Raw genomic sequence first — 24,609 nt, 5'->3', positions numbered from 1 at the left:
TGTGAATGCGGTAAGTTGCTTTGGACAAAACCGTTTGTCAAATGCATACATATCTAATGTTGATTTAAATACCTAAAATTTTATATAAAAATATTTAACATAATGGTCTCAAAGGTTTATTTTCTTTCAAATTTAAATGAATAAAAAATAAAAAAATATATCTAAATAATAAAATATACATATAAAACACTATATAAATACCACTAAAATATTATTGGTGGATGAATTTCCAAATCGAGGTCCAGGTCCTATTTCACTAAACAAATAAATACAATAGAATAGAATTATATATGATAGCACTTTCTTTAAAATATTTTACCTTTTAAATATAATTTAAAAAAAACAATTTCCTTTGATTTTGGGATGAAATGGCTGCAATTTATTCTTCATTTAAAAAAAAAAACAACTATTTCTAGTGGATTCAGATAAATATGTTTGACATTTATTAAAAAGTTGAAAAGCAGCACATTGTAAAATCATTTTTAACCCTTTTCCACCAAAAAACATAAAAACACGGAAGGTCAGAAGAATCTTCAAAATGATAAAAGAGAAAATCAAACCCATATACACACACCACAGTTTCCTTCTCTAGCATATAAACAACCCATAACCTGCTGATTTTAGTGTTAAGTATCACAGATGCAATAAATATATCAATACACAATAAGACCAAGCTCAATATACAGTATAAGGCTTCACTTCAAGGCAAAATATTCTTCACGAAAAGTCTAGAAAAGGGTTAAAACCAGATGAAAGTGGGCAGAGCTCCTTCAGGAGTGCTGGTTTGTGTGAGGATCGGATCAAGTTTTAAAGGGTTAAACAAAAAATACAAAGTCATTATTACATCATCTCACTCTCATACGAACAGTGCAAAACCCAAATTAAAACAGGTTTCTTCAAAAACTAAATATGCTTCATTTGATCTTCATGCATCTAATAAAACAGTATCAGGAGGGAAAATGAGACAGGATTTGTTCTTCACGGTCAGGAATGCATTGATTATGCAGGTTTATATGTAAATACAAACATCATATATGATCATAAAGTGGACCGACGGTGGAAAATCTCATGCATTTAGTAATTCATCCCCCTTATTAAACCAAACGTCTGGTTGAGATTTGAATTTGATCATAGTCAAACTAAGGTCCTAAAGACACTGAGATATAAAGCCCTTTTAGCTTTGCTAAACCGGCATTGGCCATAGATATGGGTTGATATTTATTATGAGACTTCTGTGCATTAATAAATGACTTAAGACTGAAAAGATCTCACTTATATGATCTCTAGCTGGTCCTACAGTATTTGGTGAAGCTGTGTATAATATTTTTAAAGCTTAACAGAGTGGCTGAGCGTTTTGTGCAGTTCATGAGCAAATGTGTGAAGTGAATTTGTAACTTTGACCCTTGGTTTTGTTGTACTTCATTGGTTCAGTGATTGCTACAGCAAACCTGAGAGATCTTCAGGAAGAGCGTGTGACTGGGGAAAAAGCTTCATCTGAAACGTTTTAGGTGAGTCTTGCTGAAGGACTGAAGCTTCACGGCATTTCGGCTCGACTGAGAGCCAGAGCCAGTTCCAGTTCCTGCTGCTCCTGTAGGCGGAGCCTCCGGATTCGCTCCGCCTCCTCTCTCTGACTCTCACGCTTCGCCCACTCCAGCTGCTGCGTCTCATTTCCGAGCTGAACCAGAAAACAAATGTCATTACAGAAACTAATAATCATCACACACAGCAGAATGTATCACTCTAGGGCTGGCCGATATATATCGGAAAAATATATATTGGCATCTATCAGCCTTGTCGATCTCCATATGCATGCATTTGCTCTGGAATGTTTTAAAAGTCTATTTTTTCAAAAATAGACATTAACTCGTATTTTTAACATTTTTAATCTAAGAGGTAAAAACCTAGATAAAAATCAAGCAACCCTACTTAACAGCCACATAAAAAGCACATTAAAACCACTACAATATTCATGATGCTGCTTAAATTTATATCACCAATAAAAGCATCATGAATATAAATTGACTATTTAATATACATCGCCCAGCCCTCATATCAAAACACATAACTGTGTGAATTAAAAATCACTAATTTCACATGAGCACAAGTGATCTGTGCAAAATTATATACAGCAACATCTAATCTGACGTGATTTTCTTTCTTTTTTTATTTGGTCAAAAACACACTGAGGATCATTTACATCATCTGTTGTGCAGCCAGTGATTGAAAGCCAAGAAAACAACCAAAGGTCTGAAGCCTTTGGTTTCCATCAAATGTAAGTCACCAGTGACCAAACACACAGTGAATGAAGGTAGATCCATTACAAAATCACACAGAATATACATATTAGAGGAAATATAAAGAGGACCTAGAAGTAGTTGGTCGCTTAAATCACAAATAATGTATCTGAATGTGTTTGCATTAAATAGAATATAATTTAAAGTAAAGGAGGATCCAAAAACATACTTTGTAATTAAAAGTTGCCAAATCATGACAAAAACGATTTTAAAAAATACTTATAAAAAAAGAAACATTTACAGTTGAAAACCTATTTCTTTTTCAATCTTTGTATCATATTTCCTTGAAGAGTGTGCTATTTTACATTCAAATAAATGCATCTAATGCAACTGCATTCAGACATTTTAAGGACAATTTCAATGCCCAAATGCTTCATACAATAAAACAGTTTCTATACTGTCTAAAGCTTTATTGTAGCAATCTTCAATGCTACAATAACTGCATGTTGGCTCTTTTCTCATTGTGGTTGGTCGGCTGGTCTTACATTTGCTGCTGCTGTTTGAAAGAGCTTCAATATACTGTCTGATTTCTCAGAGTGATTTGTCAAGGGATTTGTGTGCACGCAGGGTGGAGTAGGTGTTTTATGGTTAACACAAACTCATGCAGCAGCTCAGATGTGGTCGGTAGACCTGCTTTCACCTTACCTTCATGTGTTCGGTGCCTGGAAGAAAGACAAATTACAGCACAGCTCTGCAGACACAAGAAGCACGGCATACACAACACAAAGCCTCATGCAACATGCAAACTGCATCTGCACAGCACACAAACACATGCAGCACAGGGTGCATTCAGGTCAGAGGAGCCACCTGTGGCCCAGCTGACCTGGATTTGACCTGAATGATAGATGTTTAACTATTAAAGTTCAATTCTAATGAACTGTTTACTCATATGATCTAATAAGGTTGTGAAAAACTATTTAGCAATGATTCTTGAACAATTAATACAACTCAGTATCATCGCTAGCAAATATGCCTAACTTCACAGAGTGATTTCATATATTGATTCTAAAAGCATATTATTTTTAAATAAAAAAATATATACATTTGCAAAAACAGTGTAAAGTAACTGTGACACTCACTGAGGTGAAACCAGTTGCCACTTTGTGTCCGAAAACAGGAAGTGTTTTGGTAAAAGCTTCTCACTTTTCCAGACCAAAGTGTCATTCTGAGGTCATATTGTCATGAGGAGTTTGTAAGGTCACGTTAGTGTACCTTTAGGAAGGTGAAAGGCCATTTAAAATGATCCTAAAGTATTATTCTTACCATGAGAGTCATGATTATTCAAGCTTTTGGTGTCAAACATGCTAAAGTCGTTTTCATATTTTCATATTTCATATTTTCTGAATTATGAAATCATAATTCATTGCACAGGAAAGATGGTGTTAAACTTAAAAAGTGTTTTTTTACTCGTTAAAAACATTTAGACATCCTTAAAACAAAATATGTAACAGACCCCCTTTCAGAGAATTTATCTGGAATTACATTTATTTTTGTGCCTTATTAGCAAATTGTTATATCCTGTTCAAACCATAAATGGTTAGTGAGATTTATGTCTAAAACAATAAACAGCTATCGGAGTAAAACAAATAAACTGATTTTTATCTTCAACCCTGTTATGGATGAAACAGAAATTGTGTGAAAATGATTATGAAGGATGCTTGTTAAAACATCAAACAGCTTCCTACTGATTCTAATCAGATTACTGACTACTAAATATGAACCATGTCAATTACCAAATGTTTCCTCTGCAGAATCTGTGCATCATCATTTTAATGAAAATCAAAACTATTTTGATCCACAAACTTGAAAAGCTTTTTACATCTTGTTGAACTAACTTTAAAAAGTCTGAGGGTCATAAATATTAGCAGAGTTTAAGAATGGCCCATCTTTTCATGAGTCCAGTTCGATGGAAATCAAAGGTTTGGCTGAAAACAAACAGGCCTCTCTTAACTTCCTCTTGTTGCTTCTGTTCAGCTGCATCATCAGTTTCTAAACCCTTTAACTACAGATCAATGCTTTGTTTTCATGTCGCTCCAAAAAGCACCATAGCAGTGCATTCAGAAGGCATTTGATAGCGAAGACTTATAGTGCACAAGCTGTATGGACTACTGACTTGTACAAGTTTAAAACAACAAAAGGGTGAATAAATGATGAATAAGGAGTAGTTCACCCAAAATTGAACATTTGCTGAAAATGCCTGAAAATCCTCAGGCCATCCAAGATGTGAGTTTGTTTCTTCATCAGATTTGTAGAAATGTAGCATTGCATTACTTGCTCAGCAATGGATGCTCTGCAGTGAATGGGTGCCGTCAGAATGAGAGTCCAAACAGCTGATAAAAACATCACAATAATCCACAATATGACACGCCAGTCCATCAATCAACATCTTATGAAGCCAAAAGCTGTGTGTTTGTAAGAAACAAATCCGTCATTAACACGTTTTTACCTTCAAAACATTGCTTCTGTCCAAAAAAACATTAGTCTATAATCCATAATAATGCTTCCTTCAGTCCAAAAGTCCCTGTTGTCCCTCGCATCAAAATCCACCCACATTTGTTTAGAGCTGTTTTTGGATTGTTTTAGCTTGTAAATGGAGTTTGATCTGTGTAGATTTTTCTCCTGATTCAGATCAGACCACTTTTTCACAATATTATGAATAGAGGACTCATATTTTACCTTACGGTTTGAAGTTAAAATGTCTTGATGATGGATTTGTTTCTTACAAACACGCAGCTTTTGGCTTCACTAGACATTAACTGATGGACTGGAGTGGTGTGGATTATTGTGATGTTTTTATCAGCTGTTTGGACTCTCATTCTGACGGCACCCATTCACCGTAGAGCATCCATTGGTGAGCAAATGATGCAATGCTACATTTCTCCAAATCTGATGAAGAATCAAACTCATCTACATCTTAGATGGCCTGAGGGTGAGTACATTTTTAGTACATTTTTATTTTTCGGTGTAAAGCGGGGCATGATTCTTGCATTAGCATGCGCATGACAATGCAAACGGGCAAAGCGGCAGCGCAGGAAGCAGCGATGGCAAATGTCAGGATGAAGCGGATGCAACTACAAACTACAACAGCAGAAACTAGCTTGATGGAGACGATCAGACGGCATGACACTGGACTTACAGCTCTAAAGTCTGTAAACGCTGAGGACGGGTTAACCGCAGACCGTAATGTTGAGGACGAGGAGCCGGGTCCTCTGTCCGTTTGTGTCTTTCGAACGGCTGGAGCACCAAACCCTTGACTATGAACCCCTGAACTGCTATCCTTCCCTGAAAGTGTCAAAGAAAACAAAGATGACACCCAATCACCAACAGAACAGTTCAGGTACAGGAAAAGATCATTAAAATCATGAAAAGTGCTGTAGAATTCAGTCAAAAGCATTACTCTGCTCACTTAATAGAGTAACAGTGCATCTCACATGATTTGAACAACGATTTATTAACATCACTAATAAGAGTGATGACTGGCTATTTATTATTGCTGTTTAATATTATGGCTATTTATCAGCAGGACAGATCAGATGATGTTGATCAACTAATGAAGACAAAACATCTATAATAAATGCAGTTGCTTTTGTCCAAATTCTGTAATAACATGGATGAACAAGACCTTCACAAATTGATTAAAAGCCTTGTAGATGCAGGACACCCTTGATGTGTGGAAGAAAGAAGTGACAGCAATCAAGAAAACTGAAGAAACCAAAATGTCAAAGTCCACAGGAATTCAGCCGCTCCATCAGGCATATTAACTTTTTATGGATTATATTCGCTATTGGGTGAAATAAGTATATTTAAAATAAATAATATTAAATTATATAAATATTAAAATAATAAAAAACACTACAAATGACAATAAATAAATATTAATAATATATAATAAAAAAATATTTATAATCAACGTTTCTCTTTCAGTGCACTCACTGCAATGCATTCTGGGATTGTTTTCTCCACAAAGTACCCATGCGACGCTGCCTTACAATTTGGACAAAATGAGGCATCTTAGAAGTCACTATAATGTTTCTGTCTACCTTTTGAAGCAGACGTTTAATTATCTCAGATTAAACGAGTGCTTTAGATGGTCTGCAGCGGCTGACATCTATTAGATTAGATTGAGGATGTAAAAAAAGGCCCATATTTACGGAGCAGTGCACCAACGCCACTGAACAAGTTTCATTAATTTTCTCGTGATCTCGACATAAAGAAAGTTGTTTTGTGGTTATCTGGACATAACGAAAGTTGTTGATCTCAACCTAAAAACCGTTTTCTCACGACGTAATTGTAGCTATCGTGAGAAAATCAGGGTCGCTATATTGTCTTCGACGATAAAGTTGCAAACCCGACAGCCTCCTTCTCAAGTGTCGAACACTTATGTGTAAGTCGTCAATCACTGACAGACACAGAGCTAAAATGTCCGAGTATGAATATGCATGACAAGTATTCTATCATGGATCAATGTAGTCGGTCACACACACAACACTTTCAATATTTGGGATGGTACTTATACCATATTTTTTATTTTTATTATTTCAGTTTGAGTGAGTCCCTGATCAAAGTAAAAGCGAATACGATCATCCATGATGCTGCGATGATGCTGCTTCTATAGCATTTTCTCATGCCGAATACACAGAGAAAATTAAGTCGTGATAACGACAAAACAAGACAGAAAAATTATAATAATGCATGGCCGCTTAGAACTTCCGTACTGATTTCGTGGCAATTAAACTCATTAATGCAATTAAAATATTTTATTTTGTGCTAAATTTAAAATAAAGTATGTTTTAAACACTTTACATATTATTGTATTACAGTACAGTAATGCTGGATTACAGTAATCATGATAGCTTTTGTGAATAATTGCCAAAACAACAACAGCAACAAACAAAACACTAAAAAAAAAAAACTAAAAGTAAACTGTCAATAGTAAAACAATATATATATATTAATTTAGGGGTAAAATGTGTTAAGTAGCTTAAATGACACAATGCAAAAAAATCTTCCTAAAATTAGGAAGAATTCAAATTAAACTTTGGGATAAAATATGACCTATTTATTTTTTCATGAGACTCACCTGAAAAAGAAATGCTAATTAGAGAATTAAAGTGGCTTCCAATGGAATGATAGTAACATTTATATGTGAAATCTGCACCATTAATATTCTGTATGAAGTGCTCAGCAGCATCATTCAGAGTGCAGACACATAAGAGAAGCCACAAAGGGTCATAGAGATCAGAAACGTACAGCATTTACACCAGAGGAGTGTGAGAACCTGGCATAAACATATTCAGCCAGCCGTGGGAACACTGGTGCTCAGTTTAAGGGTGTGAACCACGAACTTTAGAGGAACTCACTTCTCTATATCTCTCTCACTACTACACAGGCCCCGTGTGCCATGGAGAGGAAGGGCTTTTTTCTTTCTTAACTCAGAGATAGTAGTGAAACTACCAACGCCCCGCACCCATGCCCTTTCTGTGCCTGTTATAGTAAACAACACTAAACAATCCCCTGCAGCAAACACAAGAGAGAATTAGTAGTGTAAACACCTCGCTTTGAACGTTACGCGCCGGAAGAGTCCTAACGTAAAAGCACTGAATGCAGAGCGTAAACACGCATGCTGGTGTAAGAGGTGAGGTCAGTGCGTTTCTGAGAAAGACTGGAGCTCAATGTGAAAACTAACTCATGAGTATCTCTGAATTCAGATATTTATCTGCAAATGTTTTTGAGCCTGAAACATACGAATGTGCACACAGGAACTTCTAATAATTAACAATGAATAATATAACCACATAAAGTACATACTATTTATAAGTAATCTTTTGGAATGCAGGATTTATAAGGAATAACTCAATGTCATATGCCTCTTTCCTTCAGTAAAACCGACACAAAAAGATAGTTGAACTGGAATCACAGCTCCAGAATCTGACTAGAGATAATCAGCGTTGTTTCTCAGACAATACACTCAGTAAAATCATGGCGGTTAGGTCCGAACTCAATTCATTACTGAGATCAGCACCCTTGGTAAATATGATCATAGAAGGCTGTGAAAATTAATCTGCATTGTTAATCCTTTTGATCTTTTATTTAAACAATTCGCAAAAATCTAATCTTTCATTGGATAATAAGAATTTAAAATGTGGGGAAATATCATTATGAAATAAATGTTTTTCTCTAATACACATGGGACACAATTAACTACACCCTTTTATTCAATACTTTTTGAAACCTCCATTTGTCAGTTTAACAGCTCTAAATGTTCTCCTGTAATGCCTGATGAGGTTAGAGAACACCTGACAAGAGATCAGAGACCATTCCTTCATCCAGAATCTCTCCAGATCCTTCAGATTCACAGCTCCATGAGTGTTTCTTCTCTTCAGTTCACCTCACTCATTTTCTACAGGGTTCAGGTCAGAGGACTGGAATGGCCAGCAGAAGCTTGGTTTTGTGCTCAGTGACCCATTTTTGTGTTGTTTTTGAGGTTTGTGTTTGGATTATTATACGGTTGGAAGATCCAAACATGGCCCATTATAAGATTTCTAACAGAGTCAGTCACTTGTTGATTTTTTATCTGTTGGTATTTGATAGAATCCATGATGCCATGTGTCTGAACAAGATGTCCAGGGCCTCCAGCAGAAATATAGGCCCACAACATCACAAATACAGCAGTATATTTCATTGTACACATGGGGTACTTTTTATCCCTGTGTTCACCAAACCCATCTTGAGTGTTTGCTGCTAAAAAGCTCATTTTTTAGTTTCATCTGACCATAGAAGCCAGTCCCATTTGAAGTTCCAGTCGTGTCTGATAACTGAATATGCTGGAGATTGTTTTTGGATGAGTGAGGAGAATTTTCTTGAAACCCTCCCAAACAACATGTGCTGATGTAGGGGCTGTTTGACCATTTTTGTTAAGGATTTCTGACCCCGAGACTCAACTATTTTCTGCAATTCTCCAGCTGTGGTCCTTGTTGAGTCTTTAGCCACTCAAACTCTCCTTCTCACCGTGCATTAGGACGATATAGACACACATCCTCTTCCAGGCAGTTTAGTAACATTTTATGTTGATTAGAAATTCTTAATTATTGCCCTGATGGTGGAGATGGAAATTTTCACTGCTCTAGCTCTTTTCTTAAAGCCACTTCACTAATTTGTGAAGCTCAATTATCTTTTGCTGCACATCAGAAATATATTCTTTGGTTTTTCTCATTATGATGGATGATTAAGGGAATTTGGGCTTTGTTTTCCCTCCTATTTATATTTCTGTGAAACAGGAAGCCATGGCTGGATAATTTCATGTTCATAATCCCCCTGGAGTGCTCAAAATTGTGAATATGAATGGGAATATACTTCAGAGATATTTTACACATAAGAATTTCTAGCCAATAATTGTGTCAAATGTGTATTTGAGAAAAACATTTATTTCATAATGATATTGCCCCCCCCCCCCCATTTTAAATTCTTATTATCCAATGAAAGGTTAGATTTGTGATTTTTTTAAATAAAAGATCAAAAGGATTAACAATGCAGATTAATTTTCACAGCCTTCTTTGATCATATTTACCAAGGGTGCCGATATTTTTGGTACATAAAATCGCAAAGCTCTATATTAGAAGTTTAATATAGTGTTAACAAAATTTAAAATGAGTAAGATTAACAAATGCTTTAGAAGTATTTTTTTATTGTTAGTTCATCCTGTAATTAACTAATGTTAACAAATGCAACCATATTGTAAAGTGTTTTACCCAAAAATCTATATATTTTATCTGAACAATCGCTTAGACAAATCACTTTAATTCCTCATGTCTGGATAAAAGCAGCAGCTAAATGTAAATGGTCACAAAGGCCTGACCCACCCACCACGTATCTAGTCATGGTAGAGGCCGGGTAACCTCTACAGCGCTGATAACACCGCAGGAAACAATGATTCACAGTGTAGACCAAACAGAGGCTGACAACACACTTGATTCTGGATTCACTCGTTCTATATGTGGATGCAGGTCATCAAAGCTGAGTTTAAAGGACCTCACACACACACAGAGGCATGTTGTGTACACATATGCACGTGTGAAAACACAAACAGACATTCTCACGAATGCAAATCTTGCAAATACACAAAGCAATCTCTTCTAGGAAATGTACTCTATTATTACACCAAAATTACATTTTGTCATTATTTACTCAATCTTATGTCATTCACAACCTGAATTTGTATGACTACAATACTTGTCAAAAGTATGGAAACATTACGATTTCTAAATGTTTTTAATGAAGTCTCTTCTTCTCACCAAGGCTTCATTAATGTTTTCAAAAATATAGTAAAAACAGTCAAATTGTGAAATATTATTACAATTGAAAATTCATAATATAATATGCTGATTTGCTGCTCAAGTAACATTTATGATTATTACATTGTTGAAAACAGTTGTGCTGCTGAATATTTATACAGAAATCATGATATACCACCTTTTAAATGTTTGGTGTGTTTTAAATAATGCTTTTATTCGGCAAATATGCATTAAAATTGATCAAAAGTGACAGCAAAGACATTTACAAAATTGATAAATATTTATATTTCAAATAAATGCTGTTCTTTTGAACTTTCTGTTCATCATAGAATCCTGAAAAAAATATTTCCGCAAAATATTAAGCAGCAAAAACTTAAAACATTGATAATAATAAGAACCATTATTAATAACTGAGCGCAAATATTAATTGAGCAGTAAAACAGTATATTAGAACGATTTCTGAAGGATCATGTGACACTGAAGACTAGAGTAAAGATCACAGGAATAAATTACATTTTAACATATTTAAATAGGAAATAGTTATTTCAAATTTTAATAATATTTACATTTATTCATTTAGCAGATATAACACAATATTACCGTTTTACTGTATTTTTGATCAAACAAATGCAGCCTTGGTGACCAGAAGAGACTTCATTTTCTCAAAAATTTCCATACATTTGACAAGTACTGTATATGCTTTAACTGCATGGAAAACACAGCGTGAACACAGAAGGCAGCGAGTCACACGTTCAAAACAACATGAGGGCGAGTAAATGCCAGAATCTTCAGTTTTTGGTGAACTATGGACAAATAAACCTGCAGTCGTCTGTTGTTCCTCTCTGCGTGACACTGCAGCAGCTGAATATCTCATGCCAAGGCGACTCTTATCTTCCCTGTCACAGCTGTCCTAAGATGAGCTCACAACGCACTGATGCGCTTTGATATCGTTAAAATGGGGAAGTGCTTGCCTTTCCATTATCAGACTCCCTCTGCATGATCTGTCATTTTTATTGAGTTTGTTTGCGTGTGGTGAAATGTCTGATGTGGGTTGTGAAAAGTTTGAAGGTGTTTAAAATTAAAACTTCAATAATTACTGACAAGAATACTCCAGTTTCAATATAAATCAAGCTTTACCACAGAAAATAATTCATCAGAATTTGTGCATACAATAATGCACTTACAATGGAAGTCTATGGTGCACTAAACAGATTGGAAAGTATTGCCAATGTATGCAGCAAGGAGAGGACTTATGTGACATAACTATCTGTAATATTTACCAGTGTTGCTATTATTATAATATATATTTTCTAACTAATAATTATAATTCTGTAATAATTTTTTTATAATATTATATTATTATATTTTATAACTAAAACTATAAAACAATTTCAGTAAGTAAAATAAACTAAAATGCAAATATTAGATGAAAAACATACTTAAAAACTTGAGAACAAAAAGTTCTTAAGTGCTAAAATGATTTGAAAAATTATTAATACAGAAAGAAATTATAGATTTAAAAATAATAAAAATGACAAAGGCCCAAAACAATATGACTAAAAATAAAACATTATTCTGTAAGTAAACATTATTATTATATACATATTATATAACATTATGTGTTTCCATCAGGGGGAAACATTTTTATAGGGAAATCAATATTAATTGGTATCAGTGATATTGGCCTTCAGTCATAAAAATAAAATATAACAAATATTAAAACTATACTGTCTTTATGTTGTTTGTACAAATTAAAAAAAAAAAAAAAAATACAAATGTTGCATTGGCAGCAAACTGAAATAAGTAATTAAAAAAGTTCTCAAGTACTAAAATTCTGAAACTCAAAATTAATTGACAAAAATGACAAAAGCACAAAACCAAAGTGCTACAACTTAAACTGAAAATATAAAAATAAAGGCTAATTTAAAAAATATTAATAATTACTATTATAGTATATAAAAAACATTAAAATAACTAGGGCTGCAACTAACGATTATTTTGATAATCGATTACTTGGCCGATTATTATTTCGATTAATCAGTTTTTTTTTTCTTTTATTGACAAAAAACACACTATTCCACATTCTGCCCGATGTCCTTCAGACAAACGTGCCAAATGAATGCTATGAAAACATACAGTGCTTAACAATTAATTAGACCACCTGTCATAATAAAGAGAAAACACAGAATCTATCAAAAAATGGTTTAAATCTAAAAATGTTATAGTAATTTATTGGGCACATAATAAACTGAAACAACTAAATAGTATTTATTCACATATCAAAAATGGCCTCCTATGCCTTTCATAACAGCATTCTTGCAGGCATTTATGTACCTTTTGATATATTGGATATCTGAAGAAAAAAAACTATTTTTTCTGCCTTTCTTTCATAGATAACAGCAATAATTATATAATAGTATTAGAAATAGCCTACTACTGTTACTAAAGAGCTTATGCATATTAGAGGACTAACCAATACAGAAAGCCAAAAAAAATATTTTGGTAATCCCCAATACTGTTAGTTTAGAGCAGCAGTGGCACAAACCTTACATAAATTTGTTAAGCACTGTATATAGTGAACATAGTTTAATTAACTCTCTACATTAAACTTTTTTAAGAATAATACAGATAATAAAGACAGTTCCTACTCTCATGAAATACGCGCACTGCATGTTGTCTTTTAAACTTAAATGTAACATTCAAAAACAGCAGAACTAATGTTTTTTGCGCTGAATATTAATTGTCTCTCTCTCTACTGTGTTCTGTCTGTCCGGCGCTCATTCAGTAAAGATTTCAACTTAACACAGAGAGTCAGGACGGACTTTTATGCAAAAATGGAAATGCTCGCGTGAATTTGAGACATTTACAGATAAGGATATGAGCGTAAACTGAAAGTATTTGTGCTGAGGACGCACACGCATCTGTCAAAGCGCCTGACAGGGCAAGTCATAATGCTAATGCATTAGCTTGAAGAATTCTCATGTTTTGGGCAGCTTGGGTCACGTACTTCTCCCGCAGCATCTCATTCTGTTTCCTGCACTTTTTCACTATTTTTAGATGCATTTTGTCCATAGAAATGCGTTATTCAGTGCTGTAATTTGACGCGACCAGCTGAAGTTGTACATGCACTGTGGGCAGACCCAACAAATCCATAATGAAAATGATTTTCATTATCGATAATAATCGATTTTATCGATTAGTTGTTGCCGCCCTAAAAATAACTGATATTTACATGGACTAAAATCGGTCCATTTGAATTACATTGGTAAAGTATAACCAGACGCTCATCCAATGAGTATTCTCAACACTGAAAGGATGATTTATACAACTATACGGCTCAAATAACAATTTGTAGGAAGCAAATAGAAGCGTAATTTTTTACTGAGGGATGAGTCTAGGCCTGGTTATAGCTGGATAAAGATAGTCTTACAACTCCCTGACATTTCTGCTCAAATGAAACATGTCTAGAAATAATAATAAATCAAGCATCATAAAATTTAAAATAAAAATTTTGCTCCAGACATTACAGTTCTTAAATGTCGTCAGCATGTAACACAAAAAGCACTTAATATTATAATAATATTACTACACCAGATAAACATTTCATTTCACTCTTCCTCACCGCATAATAAAACCGGTGAGATAAACATCATAATGCATTTTTATGTAATTAAAAGTCACACGCACACACACTCTCATGCTTATCAGATGAATGTGATCATTAAATCAGTAAATCACAAGCACACTTTGATGCTGGCGTGCTTTTCTCACCGTAAGGAGGCAGCGCTGGTCTCTGCGGTCCGGGTTTTTTGGGAGGAGGAAGCGGGTACGTCGGCTTTCGGGTCTGAGGCTCTGAACTCGAGCTCTGAGAACAAACACAAATCACAACACTGCATCTACAATAATCAATAATCACAAAAACTGCTTACTGCATATTGAAAAATATATACTGCCTTTTACAATTTCAGGGTTATCAAAAGCAGAAGTCGTCATAGTTGGGAAAACTTAAGAGGTTTTAAGAAGGTAAATTTAAGATTTTTTAAGACCATTTTAAGACTTTTTGAGTAGAGAAAACTTAAGGAACACAATTTGTTTTATAAGCAAAACTTTAAAGTTTGAATGATGATGATCTTCATCAGTTTTGTCTTGTTCTTCAGTGCAAATGTCTTAAGATTCTTAAATCAAGATAAATGTACTTGACAAACAAAATTAGATAGAATAAGAAGTCTTGTTTTATGTGAAACCGATCAAAATGAAATTAATTTATAATTATAAAAGAACAAATATCTGCCAATGGGCTCAGAAAACTTGCTTTATTCGGTTCAATTTCTGAAAAAACAAGACTTCAAATCTTCATTTTGCATCTGAAGTATAAATGCATGTTGATCAAAGGATGTTTAGATATTTGTACTGGAAAACAAAACAAAATTCTAAGGATGATATTCATTTTTAGCAAATTAATTTTTAATGCCATGACTTTATACATTTAAGACTTTCTGCTCCGATTTAATTTGTGGAGGGGCGAATTAAGACATTTTAAGACCTTTTTAAGTTATATAGCGGTGAAAATATGAACACTTCAAATTTAATTATGCTAGATTACTATATGAATATTGCATTCATTTCATGTTTTTGCATGTCAGTTGCATCTATATCAATTCATTTTATATACATTTTTATTGTTTTAAATAATCTAATTTTAAAGGGGTCATATGACGTTGCTAAAAAGAACATTATTTTGTGTGTTTGGTGTAATGCAATGTGTTTATGCGGTTTAAGGTTTAAAAACACATTATTTTCGACATACTGTACATTATTGTTGCTCCTCTATGCCCCGCCTTTCTGAAACGTGTCGATTTTTACAAAGCTCATCGTTCTGAGAAGCGAGGCGTGCTCTGATTGGCCAGCTATCCAGTGTGTTGTGATTGGCCGAATACCTCAAGCGCGAGACGGAAATGTTACGCCCCTTACCGTATTGTGATGCCGTGTCCCGGCGCGATGACACAAAACAATAAAACCTATTATAAACGAGGTATTTGTTGCATCCAGTGGAGACATAATTACTGATTATAATGACTTGGACTGTCTTTTTACGCCTCGCGTTGCATCGCGCCGCATAAACATTACCATGTCTGCATTTGTGATCGGAGAAACAACAAGCACTACTCTACACAGCTCAAAACTCACGTTTGAATAGTCAGTAGCAGAAACATACTTACAGGCTGTGAGTCAAAGTTGGAAATGCCCCACTTTATAGAAACAGCCTTTGTGCAAGCCTGCATTGTAGGCTACTCTTCCAGGATCAGGAAATAGTCTGCACACACTCTAATATTTGGGTTGAACTGTTCTGGAACAGTGTTGTAAATACAACTTAACCACTGATTTCTAGTTGTGTCCTCTTTTGGAAGCCCAAACAAAGTACTTTCTCTTTCACAACGAAACACAGCGTCTCCAGGACATGATGCCGGCAGCAACAACACTTCAGCGAGAATAAAAATCACACCCCTTTCTTTGCGTAAACATTTGGGCGGTGTTATGCAAATCTCCCCAAACAGTGACGTAGACATGTGGGGGTGTGTTTAAATGAGCTGTTTTAAGAGGGCGTGGCAGTGTCTTAACTTTTATAAAGAATATCTCTTTGGGTTTGAGACTTTAGTCTTTGCAACTTCAGGGACCTTATCTATGCACAAACAGCTCGTAACACTCCAAAGAGAAAGGAAAACTTGAAATCGCATCATATGACCCCTTTAATCTATTTTATTCTTTGCTTTTATTTTTTTATACCTCTGTTGTGATGATTTTATGATTTATGATATGGTAATATGACATTTTGACAAATGTAGCAGATCATCCAGATATCCATGAATATAAATAGTTCACATGCTGCTTATAGTGTGCATAATGCATATGCAGTATGCCATTCGTTTAACAAATTTTGAGTAATCTTTCATTTCCCAAATGCACGTTGATTAGTGTAAACGAGTTGAGTTTGCATTGATCTGGCTGAACTATTGTAGATTTCTCTTTTGAACGTACCTTTGACATTTGAGAGAAATCAGCAAAACCACCTTTCCCTCCAAAAGAGTTGTTACCGAATGGGTCTGACGCAGCAAACGGGTCTGTTTATGAAAGAGAGAAAGCACAAGCAAATGATTAGATGGAAAAATCTAGTAACACGTCCGCTGCGTTTCAATTCACTGCAAATGCTCAGTTCTGTCCGTTTGCTGAACAGCGCGGCACAAACAGAGGTGCTACTTTAAGAGAACGGCTTGTATGTGACCATTTCTCATTTTCCATGACTTTCAGCTCCTGAAAAGCAGACGTTTTGTTTTCCATCTGTGACGTATGTTTCTGATTAACTAATTACGACATTATGAAAGAGTCATACAGTTGAGCCATTCCTACTTACTACGCAGTACATTTTTATGCCCTCATCTTATGTCTTAATATAACTAATAAATGACAAAAAATAAAATAACATTTCAGTATCACTGAGATATTACAATTTTATTATTTTAAATCAGCTTTTATTTTTATATTTTGCATTTTCATTTTAGCTAATGTTTTAGTAATTTTGTGTTTTTGTCATTTGTAATTAGTGTTATGTTATATTTATTTTAAGCAAGAAAATGGATTTAATTTTAGTTTAATTTTTAGTTTTATTTAACTATAATACCTGTGGGTGCAACCTCTATAAATGAAATTACTCTAAATTAATCCAAAAATAAAACAAAAAAATAAATAAATTTTTCTTCATTTTTTGCTTTCACATTTACGAATTTAATACTACATGTTTCCTTGAGAATATTGTTTTAACTAATAAAAGCCAGTTGCTTTTCTCTCTTTATTTCCAGCCTGTTAATTTTTATCCTGTAAATAATCAATTTATACTAATAAATCTAATAATATTCGCTTCCAAATATTTTTTTAAATGTTTGAGGTCATTAAGCTTTCTGACTGGTTTTGAAAGTCTCTTCTGCTCATCAAGGCTGCATTTATTGGATCAAAAATACAGTAAAAACTGTAATACTGTGAAAAAAAATACTACAATTTAGAATAGCTGTTTTCTATATGAATTTCAGTTCAAATGTAATATATTTCTGTGATCAAAGCTGTATTTTCAGCATCATTACATAGTCTTCAGTGTCACATGATCCTTCAGAAATCATTATAATATTCTGATTTACTGCTCAAGAAACATTTCTGATTATTATCAATGTTGAAAACACTTGTGCTGCTCAATATTTTTGTGTAAACTGGGATGCATTTTATTTTTCAGGATTCTTTGAGGAATAGAAAGTAAAAAAAACAAAAACAGCATTTATTTGAAACAGTATCATGATATGTTCCTTTACGGTCACTTTAGATCAATTTAATGCATCCTTTATCTGAAACTTCCAAAACTTGAAACACTTCCTAAAATTACAATTACATACAAAAGCTCTAAAGTTCTAAAGGTTCACAACAACAATGACCCAATTATGAACACAGACGAAGTTATGAAGGAGGAAAGAAGACAAGCGACTGTAAGTGGGTATGTTTGCTGTGAGAAAGCTGAGCTAGTAAAACGCGTGAGAGTTTCCTTCACGTATCCTTCAAGTGTGAGACCACGAACAGCTCCGAACACACACTCTAGTGTTCCAGTAAAAAGAGTTATTTCAGGAGCACGTCAGTCTGTGTGTTTCCCATAAATTAACTCGGCTTCCTCCGACGGGACGTGCAGAAAGAGCTTACCTGTTCAGCGTGAGCAGGGCAGAAAAAGAGAGAGAGAAGACAGCTGTGTGGATTCCTGATGCTTTTCCGTTACGCTTAGCCACAAAGCGTTCCCTGTTCTGACGCGACTATTTTCGGAAGGCCTGTAGCTAAACGTGTACGTAAAAACGCTATTAATAGAATCATGCTACAGGAAATTTTGAGGCTATGCCTCAAACGCTGACCTCTACTTTATAAAAATACACACATATACATACATACAAACACATATATATATATTAGTGTTTTAACCTTCATATACCAAAATATATTTCAAAATGGGCAAGAAAATACATTTCCAATCTTACAGTAGCCTAAATTTAGACCCAATGCAAATGTGGATAGAATAATAGAATATTTTATAAAAATAAAATATAAAAATATCCCCCCCAAAATGCCAAAAAATATAATATACTGGTACACATTATATTTACGTGAACATATACTGGTACACATTATATTTACGTGAACATATTTTGAAACATATATCAGTTTCTTGGCCATAAAAAAAAATAAATAAAATTTATATACATATACATATATATAAACACTTAAGTAACACTTCAGTAGTGAACATTTGTTTTTTTCCAAATGTTTCAAAATCTATTTGTTATATATATATATATATATATACACACACACACACATACACACTAAATGTAAACATTATTACATCACATATTTACGAGAACATTTTGAAACATATCAGTTTTTTGGCCATTTAAAAAAAAAAAAAAAAAAAAATATATATATATATATATATATATATATATATATATATATATATATATATATATATATATATATATATATATATATATATATATATATATATATATATATATATATATATATAACAAATAGATTTTGAAACATTTGGAAAAAAACAAAAGTTCACTACTGAAGTGTTACTTAAGTGTTTGTGTGAAAGCTGGTTCTTACGGCTCTATCTTTGATCTACTCTCTGAATCGTGCATCACTCCTGTACTAAGAATACCAACTAGCTTCCTCTAACAGACAAAGAGACGAAAAGATAAGGAGATGATGAACTACAACAAACAAATAGATGTGGCGCAACATTACTTACCATATTTTATCTCTAAAACAGATAATTTTTTGATGTGTCAAATGATTACACACCACTGGTCAAAAGTTTGATATTCTTAATGTTTCTGAAAGTCTCTGATGCTCACCAAGGCTTTATTTATTTGATTAAAAACAGAGTAAAAGCAGTAATATTGTGGACTTCCTGAACACAGTGATCTGTTTGATGAACAATAATGAAGATGGGGACTGAACATACGGCTGGTTAGTGGATCAGAGGTGACTGAGTGCACACCGTACCTTCTTTAGGTTTGGGACTCATCGATGTCTGGCTGATTCTTCTGCTGAAGGGACTGGCCTGTGAGAGTGAGAGAAACCACAGGGCATCATGGCAATGACAGAGCACTAACCGTACATTATGACGTTTCTCAACACATTACCCAAAATATCAGCTCACATGCAAGCTCTCCAGGAGAAGAATTTACTTGTGTTTGATTTAATGTTTTAAATGCGAAAACAAACAAACAGTGATCTGAAAATGTACATCTACATTGATTTATTTATCCACAGAGACTGACTTTTTATTAAACAAACAGATTTCAACTTTTCCATAAACATATATTTTTGCTACTTTTCAAATGCCTTTTATATGCTTAGATTTTACCATTGTCCCAAATGCAGACATTCAATAATAAAACATAAAATAAAATTTAAAATAAAATAAAATAATTTCCATCCATTTCAATATGCATTGTGTGAGAATGACTGAATGAGAATGACAGGAGCATGAAAATACATTTCATGCATTTCATGACCTGAAGTAAAATTGGATCCTGCTCTGATTTTCCACTGATGGAACTCATTTAAAAGCAATCATTTGTCATGGTAGATTTGTATAAATGTGCAAAAAACATGTTTTTCTGGTACAACACGGCCTCAGATTCACAGTATTTTTTTATTTTACCTTGAACTGACTTGAGGAGCTTTCACCAAAGGGATCAGAGTTAGCGAACGGGTCATCTCCTCCGAACGGATCAGCTGGAGAACAACAATTCACACTTAAATGTCTGTCATTACATTTGGATTAAATATCAATGAAAGTTTACTCTGCAAACAAACAAGCTTTTTTTAGCCACATTCTTTTTTTCTTGCAATTGCGAGTTTTAATCCAGCAATTCAAATTTTTTTTATTTGCAATTCTGATTTTTCTTCTCAGATAATTTTTTTGAAAAAAAAAAAAGCAGCAGAATTGCAAAATATAAATTTATAGAAATATAAATTCGGACTTTTATCTCACAATTCAGATTCTTTGTTTACATCACACAAGCCTGTTTTTATTTGAGGGTAAAGAGGGTATGTGCAATATCTTTTCTCAATATTTTTTTCTTGCAATTGTGAGATTATATCTCGCAGTTCTAGCTTCATATTGCGTAACCTTGACTTTTTCTCAGAGTTTTAATAATTAAATTAAATTTTTGTAATCAAAACGTATGTCTAAATTAAAATCATGAAACTTACTTAATTTAACAACAATTTATTAAAAAGTTTAAAAAAAAAATTATAGCCCTATGAAATATGTTTTATTTTTACTAAATTTTGTGTTTTGCGTTTTACTTTTTCTGGATTCCATTTTAATGGTTTAAGTTAATTAACAATCAAAAAGTATGCCTAATTAATTGAATTATATTGTAATTTATACTTTTTCTGATAATTGTGAGATATAAACTCTGAATTGTGCATCTTGGTCTTTTTGTCTTTTGTGCATCTTGCATTTTTTATGCAATATCCCATCATTTGCTTGACAACAGGAGGATGTAAACAGTTATTGAGTGTGTTTGATGCATGAAGGCAGACGAAAGCCCACCTTTAATGAAAGGGTCACTTTTGAAGGGGTCTTCGCTCTGGAAGGGGTCTGCTTTCAGGCCTTGAGAGCTACTACTGTTAAACATAGCCATCCTGGACTTAACCAATGAATCCTCCTGAAACACACACAGCATTCAGCTCGTGTTTGCTTTGCTCCTCTGACTGCGGGGAAAATATTATCATTGTAATGAGTATGAAGAGGGCATCGTTCAGCTCTACAGGCCACCGGGCCGCGTCTTCATTTCCTGCGCTGGATCTTCTGACGTCAGACGTCACAGAAAGAGTGAGCCGTTTGACAGAGGGCCAGTGTGTGGCGTAATTACATTAACAATAACAAGAGTAAAGGCACTTTGTGTGTGGTGTTGTGTGGTTTCCATTTAATCTTTCGATGGAAGGCCAAGCTGAAGTTAATTTAAATGAGAACAAACATGTGGACTGAAACATAATAAGACCAAACATTCAAACCATATTTCCTTCACAATTTAAGGATTATTCAAAGTTCAAGGAGGTGATTTCTAAAGTTAAAATGTTGTCTGTATTTACCCTTCAAATTACTCCTCAATTAGTAATAACAAACAGGAAACATGTTTACAGTAAATGCACTGATAAACAGAGTTTCCAAACTTTTTGACTACGACTTTTTCATTCATTATTATTGGATAAGGTAATAACTGGATAAAATCTTTTCACAGAGATTTTTAGCCTATTAAATATTTACAGTTTCCATGATTGCATTTCCATGTTTTTTCCAAGGGCTGGAAATCACAATGTAAAAATTCCAGGTTTCCCATGACCGTTGGGACGCCTGTATAACGGAATAGTTTAGAATTTTACTTTAGTCACAGGTTATTACTTTTGACAAATGTTTCTTTCAATTTAATCATTATTTAGACCCCATGTCTCACCTAACTGCCCGTTGATGCCAACATTAACCAAAGTTGCCCAGCAATATTACTCAAAAAGTTGCCCCATGTATCATCATCCTTAAAGTTCAAACGTACTTATACATCTGTCTCTCTCAAAATCAGGTGCACTTCAGCCCACAGGAGCACACAAGGAGGACATTTGTGAAGCGTGCGTGATTCCTGACCTTGGCGTCAGCGGTGGAGCTCTCCTCAGCGATGAGCTGGTCCAGTTCGGCCAGGCTGGTCGTGCTGACGTTCAGAGCTTTGCTGTAGCGCTCGATAGTCTTATTGAGCTCCCGCTGAACCTCCTGTATCTCACTGAGCTCACTGCGGGTCTGAGGGGACACGTTCACAACACAGACGTCACTTTACTGCAGGTACTTCAAGAAAGAAGTTTAGAATATTACACATAATTAATAAATCACAGCTATCTGGACATTGGGGTTGCAAAAATGATATGTTTGTAGGAATGTTATTCCGATTAAATGGATTTTTTTGGTCATATGTAATTTGCAAAAATATGTTGCTAAAAAATATTTTAAAAATCACAGCATTCTCAATTTAACATCACCTGTAGTGCCATTTTGCAATTATAAAAAAAAGATTCAGGACACAAATGTCATTAAATGTATTTTTTTTTTTTATTCAGGAATTTGGTATTTAAATACTAATGCATAAGCATTGCTCTCTGAAAAGGTCAATTGAAATGTATTATTGGTATCAAATGTGCAGTGGATTTATATTTATTTATAATTTTTAGTAAGACTAAAATCCTAAACTCTTAATGGAAATAACAAAGATGAACAAATTTACAAAAATATACAACAAAAACCTATTTTTGACATTTCAGATTATTACAAGACAAAAACAATTATTAAAACATTGTCTATTTACATAATAAAATGTGCAGTTTTAGTATCACTGAAATATAAATATTTAGATTTTTTAATTTTTCTATTTTGTAATTAAAGTTTTAGCAAATTTGTATTGTGTTTGTCACTTTTCTGAGTTTTTTTTAAATAAATTTTTATTTCAGTATTAGTTTTAGTTATTTTAGCACATTAAGTTAAACTAAATAAAACATGAGAAATATTGCCTTGCCTTATATATATATATATATATATACACACACACACAGTCATGGCCATTGGCTGTGAAAATTAATCTGCATTGTTAATGCGTTTAATCTTTTATTTAAAAAAAAAAAAAAAAAAAAATCACAAAAATCTAACCTTTCACTGGATAATAAGAATTTAAAATGGGGGAAAATATCATTATGAAATAAATGTTTTTCTCAAATACACGGACACAATTATTGGCACCCCTAGAGATTCTTATGAGTAAAATATCTCTGAAGTATTTTCCCATTCATATTCACAATTTTGAGCACTCCAGGGTGATTATGAACATGAAATTATCCAGCCATGGCTTCCTGTTTCACAGAAATATAAATAGGAGGGAAAACAAAGCCCAAATTCATCCTGATAAAGTTCCCTTGGCTTTTGGAATTAAAATAGCCCCACATCATCACATAGCCTTCACCATACCTAGAGATTGGCATGGAGTACTTTCCATAAGATCACCTCTCAATGCAAATCAAACCAGCTATTAAGCTAACTGAAATAAAACCATGCCAATCTCTAGGTATGGAGAAGGCTATGTGATGATGTGGGGCTATTTTAATTCCAAAAGCCAAGGGAACTTTATCAGGATGCATAGTATCCTGGATCCATGAAGTAACTGGCCTTTAAAAATAAAAATCTGCCTGCCTCTACGGGAATTTAACATAGGGGTGCCCAAACTTATGCACCCTGTATTTTAAGGAAGAACATTTATTTATTTACGATACATTATTCATTCACAAAGAAAATTGGTGTCCTTAAAGGTTGGATTTTTCCTAATTTTTTTTAATTAAGGCATTAAGTTCAGTTTCCAAAAGATGATTTTTTATTTCTCTTTTTAGTCAACTTTAGCATGGGTGTCTAAACTTATGCATAGCACTGTATATATAAACAATAAATTATAAATCTTATATTATTTTCTTATTTAATTCAGCTAATGTTTACTATTATTTAATTCAGCTAATGAGTTTGACAAAGAAGGCATAATGATGGTTCTTTGTCCTTCTGTACATAACCATGTGTAAATCTTGAATGACCTGAAGGGCACCTAGTAAAAACAGCATGATAAACGTGTGTGGGATACGTGTTGGAGTGTGTGACCTGGTCCATCTCGTCCTGCGATGTCTTCAGCAGTTTGAGGATGCTGTCCAGCTTGGCTTTCCCAGCACGCAGACTATCCTCCAAACGCTGCTCCTCCTGTTCCAGACAGTACAGGTCCGTCTTCGTTCTGCTCACCTCCTTCTCCTGCATCTGTACGTCTGACTCCTGAGACAGGATCTGCGTCTGCAGCGATGTGATCTGCACGCACACAATCAAACATGCTTGTTTTAGACACTTG

At 34.0% G+C, this 24,609-nt stretch overlaps 2 protein-coding genes across 9 annotated transcripts in view; both read right to left on the bottom strand.

Annotated features, from left to right (window-relative positions):
* LOC306881095 (ceramide synthase 2-like) overlaps nucleotides 1-24,609 on the bottom strand; it is a 385,605-nt gene that overhangs the window by 117,115 nt on the left and 243,881 nt on the right. The gene's annotated exons all lie outside the window — the stretch shown is intronic.
* LOC306881339 (epidermal growth factor receptor substrate 15-like 1) overlaps nucleotides 361-24,609 on the bottom strand; it is a 35,675-nt gene continuing 11,426 nt past the window's right edge. For 2 of the 6 annotated variants that reach the window (XM_079435389.1, XM_079435388.1), the window contains exons 16-24: nucleotides 24,372-24,569; nucleotides 22,335-22,484; nucleotides 21,246-21,360; nucleotides 20,346-20,419; nucleotides 19,682-19,739; nucleotides 16,622-16,704; nucleotides 14,357-14,450; nucleotides 5,431-5,576; nucleotides 361-1,675 (exon numbers count right to left, since the gene is read on the bottom strand). In XM_079435389.1, coding sequence (XP_079291515.1) covers nucleotides 1,535-1,675; nucleotides 5,431-5,576; nucleotides 14,357-14,450; nucleotides 16,622-16,704; nucleotides 19,682-19,739; nucleotides 20,346-20,419; nucleotides 21,246-21,360; nucleotides 22,335-22,484; nucleotides 24,372-24,569 — 1,059 coding nt within the window. In that variant the 3' untranslated portion in view covers nucleotides 361-1,534. Of the gene's footprint in view, nucleotides 1,676-5,430; nucleotides 5,577-14,356; nucleotides 14,451-16,621; nucleotides 16,705-19,681; nucleotides 19,740-20,345; nucleotides 20,420-21,245; nucleotides 21,361-22,298; nucleotides 22,485-24,371; nucleotides 24,570-24,609 lie in introns of all 6 variants that reach the window. The other 4 variants (XM_079435392.1, XM_079435391.1, XM_079435387.1 and 1 more) reach the window with 3 other exon arrangements.

The sequence above is a fragment of the Barbus barbus genome (assembly GCF_936440315.1).
Source record: "Barbus barbus genome assembly, chromosome: 15".
NCBI classification, from domain to species: Eukaryota; Metazoa; Chordata; class Actinopteri; order Cypriniformes; family Cyprinidae; genus Barbus; species Barbus barbus.
Note: the sequence above shows the minus strand (reverse complement) of the source record. Positions and strands in the feature narration are given on the sequence as shown.